The sequence below is a fragment of the Priapulus caudatus genome, unplaced genomic scaffold (genome assembly GCF_000485595.1).
Source record: "Priapulus caudatus unplaced genomic scaffold, Priapulus_caudatus-5.0.1 Scaffold1519, whole genome shotgun sequence".
Taxonomy (NCBI): Eukaryota; Metazoa; Priapulida; class Priapulimorpha; order Priapulimorphida; family Priapulidae; genus Priapulus; species Priapulus caudatus.
This window is the reverse complement of record NW_014578580.1, coordinates 30,188-41,143: the sequence shown is the minus strand read 5'-3', so window position 1 is coordinate 41,143 and position 10,956 is coordinate 30,188. Positions and strand designations below refer to the sequence as shown.

General features: G+C 40.3%; 2 protein-coding genes across 2 annotated transcripts; one reads left to right on the top strand and one right to left on the bottom strand.

Annotated features, from left to right (window-relative positions):
* Nucleotides 1-888: 888 nt before the first annotated feature.
* On the top strand, nt 889-3,803 carry LOC106816883 (isoprenoid synthase domain-containing protein-like). Its single transcript, XM_014821525.1, has 4 exons — nt 889-1,041; nt 2,202-2,593; nt 3,286-3,446; nt 3,658-3,803. Exons 2-4 carry the CDS (start codon nt 2,463-2,465, stop codon nt 3,801-3,803), a joined length of 438 nt encoding a protein of 145 aa, XP_014677011.1. The 5' UTR covers nt 889-1,041; nt 2,202-2,462.
* Nucleotides 3,804-4,363: 560 nt separating this feature from the next.
* LOC106816884 lies at nt 4,364-10,125 on the bottom strand (the record flags this gene model as incomplete). The annotated part of the gene is given in 6 exon segments (XM_014821526.1): nt 4,364-4,424; nt 4,519-4,653; nt 4,849-5,004; nt 5,246-5,357; nt 5,707-5,803; nt 10,000-10,125. Coding segments are annotated over 5 exon segments (545 nt in total), but the record flags the coding sequence as incomplete, so codon positions are not given.
* Nucleotides 10,126-10,956: the final 831 nt, after the last annotated feature.

Sequence of the window (10,956 nt, the reverse complement as noted above, 5' to 3'; positions counted from 1 at the left end):
CTCTCTCTCTCTCTCTCTCTCTCTCTCTCTCTCTCTCTCTCTCTCTCTCTCTCTCTCTCTCTCTCTCTCCCCTCCCTCTCCTTCCCCTCAACCATACGTTATTGTATGTTACATTACAGTGCAGTGAGCATGAGATGACGCACGGCACAGAGTGTCTACGGCTTGTCGCGGTGCACTCTCCCCCTTCCCTCTCCTCCCCCTCAACCATACATTATTATATGTATGCTCTATCTGTCTCTCTCCCCTCAACCATACATTGTTATGTGTTAACTTACACTTACAGTGCAGTGAGCATGAGATGACGCACGGCACGGAGTGTCTACGGCTCGTCGCGGCGCACTCTCCTTCCCTCCCTCTCCTCTCCCTCAACCATACATTATTATATGTATGCTCTATCTGTCTCTCTCCCCTCAACCATACACTGTTATGTGTTAACTTACACTTACAGTGCAGTGAGCATGAGATGATGCATGGCACGGAGTGTCTGCGGCTCGTCGCGGCGCACTCTCCTTCCCTCTTTCGAGCCACTGTTCAACCGATGATCGAGTATAATCGATGATCGTGACATCACTAGTTCTACCTCATCTAAACTCTCAAATCGTGAATTTATTTCCCAAGGCGTTATTTCGAAATCTGGCGCCACCGCCGCCATCTTTGTCTCGTTAAGTATGAAAGCGAATGGACTCCTGTAGTGTACCCGTAGCCTCGAGACATTAAGATACGGCTACCGTACCCGTAGCCACTGCCGATAACGCATACCAAGAATGGTATTCTTTGACTTTTTATTCTACCTACTAAAAGGTAATGTTTGGTTATAATTGTTTGCCTATATTCACCATTACTCATTAGTATCCATTGGCAATTTCTCATAATTCTTTAATTATCTGCTTAAAGTGATTTTGTTATATAAAATTAAGAAAAAGCATGAATGTAATAGTTGGTAAAAATGGTTGGTTAATAACACTTCAATATTTTTGGGAATCGAATCGAAGGAATCAAATCGATATCGAAACTAATATCGAGAACGGATCGAATCGAGAGGTATGTGTATCGTTACAGCCCTAATAGTTACCAGGGTACGTTCCGATATATCGAACCGTACCCATGGTACCTTCCGATAGTACCCTGGGGGACATAGACCCTATGAGCTCCGCTGACGCTATGCTCAAGCTTGCAGAAAGATAGAGAAACTCAAAGAACTGAGTGTCTTTTTGTGGGGTCCACTGTGCACAAGTTTTGCATGCGGTCAAATTGTGTATTGCAAAGGAGCATCTGAACTTCATATATGCGGTAAACTGTTACGGATAATAGGCGAAAGGGAATAGATAGACATGAGGACTGGTAGTAAATACATTTCGTCTTTGTTTACCATATCACTAAGTGACTTTCTTATTGAAACGGTCCAAATGGCTGTGGCGCATCCTCGGTCATATGCCATTCATTCTAGAACATTAGATATGACACTTAAAGGGACAGTAGCCTCTAGGATTTTACTGCATACAACTGTACTTACTGTATAACAAATCGTCTATACCCACATGTATTTGTCACCAGATACTTAATTAATTATTTACACATCAACGCTACGAAATTTGAACGGCGCCATGTCACCCGCGACCGTGCTGCCACCCTGAAAAAGTTGCGTATTTCCATTTTTATTTTGCAGGTAAATGACCGAGGGCTAATCACAAAAGTGCAATTATATTTATACCTAAATGCTATTTAACCGAACGATATTCATTTTAGGGCAAATTTATCCATATTATAACTGAAACTATATGTCGTTTATAAGATATTACAATCCTTTTGCTTTTAAATGAATAAATAAGAAATACCCTCGGTCTGTAGCCCTTGGCTGGAAAGTGGTTTTGCGCAACTTCTCAGATCGTGCGCTTTGAGTGGCGCCACCGTCGTTGCAATCAAACTGTAGTCGTTAGTTTTAAAACATTTAAAAAAAATATTTCTAATGGTGATTGAACCATGAAACTTTTTATGTAGCGCAATTATAACCTAAATTAGCTAAAAATAACCCTAGAACCTAGAGGCTACTGTTCCTTTAAGATTGACACAGGGCCTGGCCTATACTATAGTTTGCAAGTTCTGTTATGCTATTCTTTTCATGTAATAGTGAGAGAGAGAAAGAAAGAAAGAGAGCGAGAGAGAGAGGCATTCCTTTATCTTTCCCCTTTTTTTGTTTGCAGGCATTGCTACCACAACTGCTACTAGATCGCTGCTTGGGTGAAGACGCTAGGATTGGCCGCCGCGTCGAGTGCCAGCCTACGCGGCCAAGGTTGAACGGATGGCAGTGAGCAGGGAGTCGATTGAGATGCCACCGGAGTCCTCGTGACATCACGCGAGAAACCACTACCGTTCTGCCGAATCAGGAAAAAACTCGCGGTCACAAACCCGTCTTGTTGACAGCAATATAGTGTTGCTAGTTTACTGGTGGCGCCACCTGTGAGATGGACTTTCGAGTTTCCGTCGTTCTTCCGGCCGGTGGTAATGGTGTGCGGATGCGGCATTCCGTACCGAAGCAATTCTGCCTCATAGAGGGCAGGTCAGTCCTCGCCTATACGATAGAATGCTTTGAGAGGTAGGAAGGCCATTTATAATATCACGATTACATTTTACGTTATTCTTAGTATAATAAAGATGATTAACTAGCAGTAAGATTAAAATAAAATGAGAATAAAGTTAAAACATACTTAACTATTTACATGATATTAATATATAAAAATCAGACTAATGTCTATATATAACAGCTTAAATTGACTACGTTACGAATTTTCCATGGTAAAATTTGTAAACAAAAATTCCCATTTTTTTACATTAAAAGTAAGAACTAACGTTACTAAATATATCCTCAAACTCTCACCTGATAAAAATGTTTTTCCGTTGGTTAAATTTGCAAAAATCTAGACGATTTGGTAATTTCTGTTGTCTAACACTATTCCCCCAGTACTGTTCAGATACTGGCATCTCTCTGTTTTTCACCGGCAAATTAGGGCATATAAAGAAGGTATATAAGCATGAAAAGTAAACAGAAACACTAATTGTATTTTCATACGTTTTATTTTGTACAAATAACACACAAATATACTACTTGATGGTGCTCGAAATTCGTGACGTAATCACTTTAAGCAGTATGATTTTTACCCTGAGCGAAAGCAAATTTTTTAACTTTTCCTTCAAGTTTGCTATATCTCATTAGTATGTACTTCTCTCTCCTTACGTTTCGATTTCCACGCTTCCGCCCGTATTGACACGGCCGCTCGCGACTCGTAGGATCGCGTGGGTGGAGTCGATCATCGTCGCCGTGGCAACGGAGCACGTCGCGGCGACGCATGACATCATCGCTGCGGAAGGGTTCGTGAAGACGAAGGTGACTGTCGGGGGAGACAGCCGCCATCGCTCCATACGCAGCGGGATTGACGCCCTACGGCACGGTAAATGTGAAATTCACTGTTGTTTTATGACAAACGTGAATGCGTGATTATAGAAATTTGTAGGTATATGCTATTATTTATGCACTTACTATCATAATAATATACTCTCATAAATTCTAAGAGAAAGATTTATTTAAATCTTTCCTAAATCTATTTCTTGTTGAAGCCCCGTCTCGCCAGAAAATTCATGATTTGTTGGCGGCCATTTCAGATCCGCCGGACGTGGTGGTGGTGCATGATGCAGTACGACCGATACTGCATGAGAAGATAGTGAGAGATGTTGCCATAGCTGCGAACAAACATGGTGTAAGTACACACATCCTCATCTCTATGGGTGGGGGGGACAGGATAAGATAGAGAGAAAGAGAGGGAGAGAGAGAGAAAGAGAGGGAGAGAGAGAGAGAGAAAGAGAGAGAAAGAGAGAGAGAGAGAGAGAGAGAGAGAGAGCATAGAGAGGGAGCTTAAAAGAGAGAGAGAGAGAGATAACGAGTGAGAGAGAGGGAGATAGAAGGGGGGGGGGGAGACCAAGAGAGTATTTAAGAGAGATGGAGGCTAACACTCCATTAGGAGTGTTCCCAAATTTGATATCATTAATGATTAATGATTGATAATCCTAACCCTAACCCTAACCTAAATGACATTAAACCACAAACTAATATATGACCATGACCACATATATATTTATATGTTATTATGACCATTAATGACATTAAAGTTGGGAACACTCCCAATGGAGTATCACCCTAGATGGAGGGGCGGAGAAAGGGTTCAACCAGAAGTTACGGTGAGAAGTTTGTAATTCGATATGCATTTGTTGGCAATGGATTCCGCCAACAAATAGAATAACTGAACTCTAGCTCCTTACTGCCCCCCTTTCCTCCTCCTCCCCCGCCTGCCCCATCCCTCCCTGCCAGCCTCGCGACACATCCCGGCGACGAGTCTGTGACAAAGCCAACTGCGCGTTGTTGCCAATATCACCTGAAAGATCATTAAAATTTATATTTTTTGTGAAAATACATTTACACACCAAGCACTATAATTATTTTTCCTTCTTCATCGTTTAAGGACTTACGAGGCAGATCCCGGCGAGGTGTATTGGTGTCTTCCAGTGAGGACTCATTTTGCTTACTTGCAGCTAATTCTGGTGCAGAGGGCATATCTATTATTTCTAACTGATTGTATTCAGCTGATACGTGTACACCTTGATCTGCAAAGTAGAATATGTATTCATAATACGACAAGCATGTGATATATTTCTAACTTACCTTTTCACACATCTTATATTATTATTTGTTACCAAAAACGATGTTAGTTTGCAATAAAATCGGTTGAAATAAACTTTCTCGTGACGTAGACACTTTGAAGCAAAATGAGTAGACAACTATTGTCACACTATACGTACCATCACCACTATCATCACCACTTGTTTCATATGCGGAGCTTTGGTACCGCTGTGGCTTCTTATTTTTACCCAGTCTTTTCCCTTCATCGGAATCTACGTTAGACGTCTCTTCTGCCCTCTTTGCACGTATACAAGCGGTCTTATAGTCCTGATATTCTTGTAGAAAAACAAAAAGATGTAAAAAATAAGTATAAACTACATGTATATTAATCATAGTTATTAATCTAATTTATCACCATAATGCAAATGGACATTTATGACTTTACGACTTCTATTCTCAACTATAGATCGATCTGCAGTGACAATATAATTTGTATTAATAAGTAATTTTAGAGTACAAAAAAGGAGGCAGTGTGCAGTTTTGTTGTGCTAAAGTTGAAGGAAATAAAATGTTTACCACTTTTGCCTATGATCCTAACTTCGTGTTCCAGCCACACATTTTTGTCCGGAATCTCCTGGTTAACGATTCTCCTTTTCACCTGCTTCCCACCTGGCCAGTAGCACATCAGCTGTGAAATTGAACAAAGTATTCAACATGAGTGATAGGCGACTACACTCCAACGGGAGCTCCATGATAACGCATGTTGAACAAGTTACACATCAAAATAATTGGCATGTCTAATATAAAATTGAAGTACAGTATTACTTTAGCATTGTAAAAATAGAGTATGCTTTACATTTTTAATACAAAATCATGCATGCTGATATCTTAGTGCGAAATAAGATAGCGTGCTCTTCTTCATGAACAATTATAGTGTAGTGGGCGAGTACATCCAACCATTTTCCTTTATATTTGAAACTACAATGTAAGTTCAATTTACTTTTTCTAATGCACTCTAACACTGCATAATTACACACCTTATTCTTCTTCCTCTCCAGCCATGATGTGGGAACACAATCCACGGTTTCATCGCCGAAGACAACTACCGTGAACGGCATCTCGATCAACTGTTGTCTGATAAAAGCAAACATACTAAAATTATAATATACCTGTAATTTGACAATAATGCTGTATCACTGTAAAGTGTAAGCATGTGGTTATTGCAGACAAATTAATACTTTTTTTTTGCATTCTTCACCAATGAAATGAACACGTAAGATCCTGCATTTTATTGCAATATGACAATGCGTACCTCAGTAGCAATGCAGCAGAGGAAGAAATGTTACATATCTGCCACGCTGTATCATAATGCATCTGCTAGTGAGAGTTGTTGCACATACTATTTTCATCTCATAGTTAGTGTCAAGGATTTTGCAGAATCCTAAGAGAGACGAATCACACGGTTGCATGAACAAGGCCTCTGGACTATGGTAGACTCTACATCGATAAGTGGATTCCTGCTTGTTTGCAACACTAACCACTTCACAATATTTTCCATCATCACTTTTGTATGCATTATCTGGATGTCGACAATAGATTTTCTGATGCTGAACTTGTATGCCCTCTGCAGCAGTTGACTCAAGTATTCGCTTAACCAGTTGGACAGCAGGACTCTTGCCAGTCCTTACCTTTCTTTTCAGTTGCTGCATATAATTTTCGAACTTCCATGCAGCACAGTTGTCGAGATCACCAAACTTAACTGCATCTCTTGTCAAATGCAGAAGAGTATGCACATTATAAACAAGAAACTCACGCCCATATAGTTGGCCACCTTTGCTAACAAAATGCAGCAGCAACTCATGAGCATAATTCCTATGCTTTTCAACAAGCTTATGGTTAACCAAAATGCAAATCGCAACACTTAATGCCATGAAATGGCTGTAATTGGCTTCAGGGAGGATATCTTTCAGAACAAATTTCCCTGTGTACAACAAAAATTGCCGATACTCAGTAGCCTTCCATCTATCCACTTCATCCAAACGTCTTGGTTTCCTGGCAAACTCCCTTGGGATATTATGACGCATATTGACCAGACGTGTACTTATACATGCGATGTTACCAGCTGACAACCTGCATAACTGTCTTGGGCCTCTTATCCAAATAAGTAATAATTTTTTCATGACTCCCAAACAAACTTGATGCATATAGTCCAAAGGAAAGTCATCAATCATATTTACACCATACAGTTGAAGAAATGGTGATATTCCCCTATGGTGTTCCTCGTCATTGTTGTTTCTGAATGCCTGATCTGTTCGCAGTTCTAAATGTGCCATGCGTGGGTAAGTCATCCTGCCAACAAAATGTCCACGTTGGCAACATTTGTCACATCCATGGTATCCACTGTAAAGTTTGACACACTTAACCATGGCCCTTGCTGGCGCATCACATACAATGCATCTCAGAGATACCCCCAATTGCCTACCTTCAAAGGCAAAGCCTTCATGAAGAGCGATATTTAAATCTTCAATGGTATCTTGCAAAAAGTCCAAAGTAGCTGGTTTGCTCCTACCAACAGAAATGGAAATTGGAAAAATCTGTACAGGTTTTATATTTGTGATACAACACAAAACTGGCCAAACAGAGCTATTTGTACTTTTGAATAGAGGAAGGCCATCTATATTAAGTGTCAAAACTAGGCTGTCCACGTCTCTGATGCAACTTTTCGGCATTTTCTGCAAATAACGATTGAGCATTGTATTGAGGCCAAAATGGAAGTAGTCCATGTTTGAAACACTTCTGATTTCTACAGTTCTTTGTGTTTTCAGTAGAGTTCTGGTACTGCCAGGAATATCCTGATGTCCATGTTGCTTCAATATTTTGAGTAGTTTGTCAACGGTAGCAGCTTTCACTTGGCACTCATTTGTCCATTCCTTTAACTGTTCTGCCAGTGTGTCATGTACATCGTCACTTAGCTCACTGTCAGAGTCTGAATCACTTTGCACTCCACTGCCAACATTCATAGCATCATCATCTATGCACTGTTCTTCATTGTTGAGGTCATCACTGCTAACATTATCAACTTGATCATGGACGCCAACCGTGTCATTATCATGGCTAATCTCTGACACGTTCCCGTATGTAGATTCATTTTCAGTAATGTCTGAATCAAATGATGAAGGACTATTTTCACGAACTGGTGACGAATTCCTCCTCTTGTTGAATATCCATTCCTTATTGTAGTTTCGTCTCCGAATTCTCTTCAGATTCTGGGATGTATACATGCCAACTGTGTTCAATAGACATGCGTCTAAACAGGGGAATTGTCCCGATCTATAATTGGAGGATAAAAATAGAATTCGTGACGTTTCGTTTTTCATTTTGGCATTTAGCCTATGAGTGATACCGCGCGTACATATTTGCTAATCGCGCATCAATAAACTCAAGACTCACAGGAATCATAGCTAAGACGATATTGATACGAATTGAATTTAGAAGTAAATGAATGAATGAATAACGAAATGAAGTTGAAATAGATTGCAAATTGAAGTCAGAAATGTTAGATTCGCATTCGCCAGATTGCCCGTCGCCATCTTGAAAACAACTCGCGCGCGGCGCAAACAGCCTCTGGAGCTTGCGAGTGCTCGCTCGCGCAGTTTTGTTCAGAAGGCGAGCGTTCGCTCTCCTGAACACCCCTCTGTATATAATACAATGCACCAGTGTGCTTAATACGCGCGGTGCGAGCGAAAATAAAATGCCACGAATTCTATTTTTATCTAAATTATTCTTCTAATTTTATTATTATGTCAATGTGTTCAATTGAAGCAGGTTCTAAAAATTGTGAGATTTATTTCCACAAAACATTTTTGTTTGTAAGAAATCACTGTATAAAAACCATATAAACAACGCAGTAACTCATGCTCTGATAACCGGAGCGGGAGTTCTTTTGGCTCGTGCGCCGGTAATCCCAGAATGCATTGCAAAGTCATCAAGAGGATTTCTCAGCGGAACGCAGAAAATGGCTGCACACAAACCTTGTATGCAATCTGGTCTCTTACTGGCGGCGCACACGTGAGTTATTTTACTCAAGTAAAATGACGCATGAGTCAAATTACTCAACGAAAATCCGCCGCACACGTGAGTAAAATGACTCATGCGTCATTTTACTTGAGTAAAATAACTCACGTGTGCGCCGGGCATAAATTCCCTGTGCCTATAGCTCTTGCAAGAACCGATTTCCTCCAAAAACACAGGCGTATAGTTCATGCAGTGTAATACTTCAAATTTTCGTTAGCATTTTCCACTCGTTTCGGTACTCTTTTCTTATCAGCATTAATGGTCCGTGAATCTCTATGATCGTATTGAACAAATGTTGCATTTTGATATTCCATCAAACCAAAATATGCAGCCATTTCCTGTGTTCCGCTGGACATGCTCATTTAATTGATGACTTTGCAATGAATTCTGGGATTGCCGGAGCACGAGCCAAAAGAACTCCCGCTCCGGTTACGGGACCACGATATCGAGCCACTGTGAATAAATAACTAATGAACTGTAAGTGTAAGTGAATGTTAGCCTAGAAAATAAAACTGTTAAAATGTGTAACATGCCCATACCAGCTCAAAGAAACTATAAATTGCAAGCGCCACTAAAACCGTGATTTAGATAATGGCGGTTACGGGTACTGTACTAGTTCGAGCCAACGCAGACCCCAGTAATGGTGATAAACCTGCACCCTCAGATTAGCAAAGCGGAGTTATAACGTCTGCATTTGCGGACTAGTACTGTACGTGTACAATAGCCAATAGGCAATACTGTAGCTAGCTCTAGTACTAACTACTATAGCCCGCGTACAGTTGCCGCAGGGTGGTGTACGTGTGTGTTACCGCAGGGTGGTGTGTTGCCTGCGGCAACTGTACGCGGGCTATAGTACGTACTAGAGCTATACTGTAGCTAGCTCCAAGAAACGGTCTTTGCTAGGGTTAGAAGACCTGTGTATATTGACGTTAGTCACACAGCCTGGTAGGGCTAACTAGTAACTGTAACCCACCAAGAGTAGGGTACCCAACAACCCTACTCTTGTTGGGTTACATTATTAATTGTATCTAGGGTACTGTGCTGCTGTGCTGGCGTCATAGCCGTTCAAGATTCACTCACTCATACTATCATAGTTATAATTCGTTCGTTCGTCATTTCCAACGTGCACTCGCTGCACATTGGATATGCCTAGCTTTGATGTGCAGCACAGTACATCGACCCTATATTTACAGTTTCAATAGCGTCTATATGTTATAAACCTGATCAAAGAAACGATTAAAATAAGATATACTCACGAAACGATGTCTTCCAGACGTCTGCAACAAATAGAAATCTTGCCGCCAAAACGTTCTCAAAAAGAATGCGTCCAACACCCTTGTATCTATGACTAAACGAATGCGAAAACGAAAACGAATGCGTCAACTAGACTGGTGCCTGGTCCCACCTCTCCCGGTCCCCTACCACGGTCCCACCATCCACAGAAATACGGATGGGGTTGGAGCGAGTACCAGTCTATGCGTCAACTCTCATAGCCGAGCCATGGCCATAGCAACGAGCTGGAGCGCCACCGAGCGCCAATCAATAAAGATCACATATCCTCTTTTTTTTGGAAATCAGGCGAAACCATAGATATCATATAACAACATAAAATGTTGTTATATGATATCTATGGGCGAAACATTTTGCTAAATGATTTGCATATGCAAATGGATATAATGAATATTTTATTCAAAATTAATGACAATTATGAGCTGTTTCATAACGTTAGAAAACAAAATTTGATAGATCTTAAAATATAATTTGATATATTTATAAAAATTAACTGATATAAAATTATTATTCATATATAAATGCATATAATATAATACATTGCTCATGGCTGCGTCTCTGTCATTTGAGCGTATGGCTGGTATACCGTTTCTATAATATTATAAAACTGTTATATAAGTGCAAATCAAATGTATAAATGATATGTGTAAATGTTGCTGTAACATTATTAAAATGTTATGCGGAGAATGTTTCTATAACATTATTAACATGTTATGCAGAGAATTTATTTGACTATTTGCATTTGCAAATGGTTTCAAAACGTCTCTATAACATTATTAAAATGTTATACGGAAAATGTTTTGACTATTACCTTTTGCAAATGTTTTCAAAATGTTATGTGTTTGCTGGGTGATACGACAACGACCCCGTCATCGTAAGTAGTGTGTACGTGCGTGCGTACGTGCGGGCGTGTGTATTGTGTG

What these genes read in the sequence shown, in the direction of transcription:
- LOC106816883 (XM_014821525.1), top strand. Translation starts at nt 2,463, where the DNA reads ATGGACTTTCGAGTTTCCGTCGTTCTTCCGGCCGGTGGTAATGGTGTG. An exon ending in ACGATAGAATGCTTTGAGAG is followed by an intron (nt 2,594 to 3,285) that starts GTAGGAAGGCCA and finishes CGCGACTCGTAG; the next exon opens with GATCGCGTGGGTGGAGTCGA. An exon ending in GATTGACGCCCTACGGCACG is followed by an intron (nt 3,447 to 3,657) that starts GTAAATGTGAAA and finishes CGGCCATTTCAG; the next exon opens with ATCCGCCGGACGTGGTGGTG.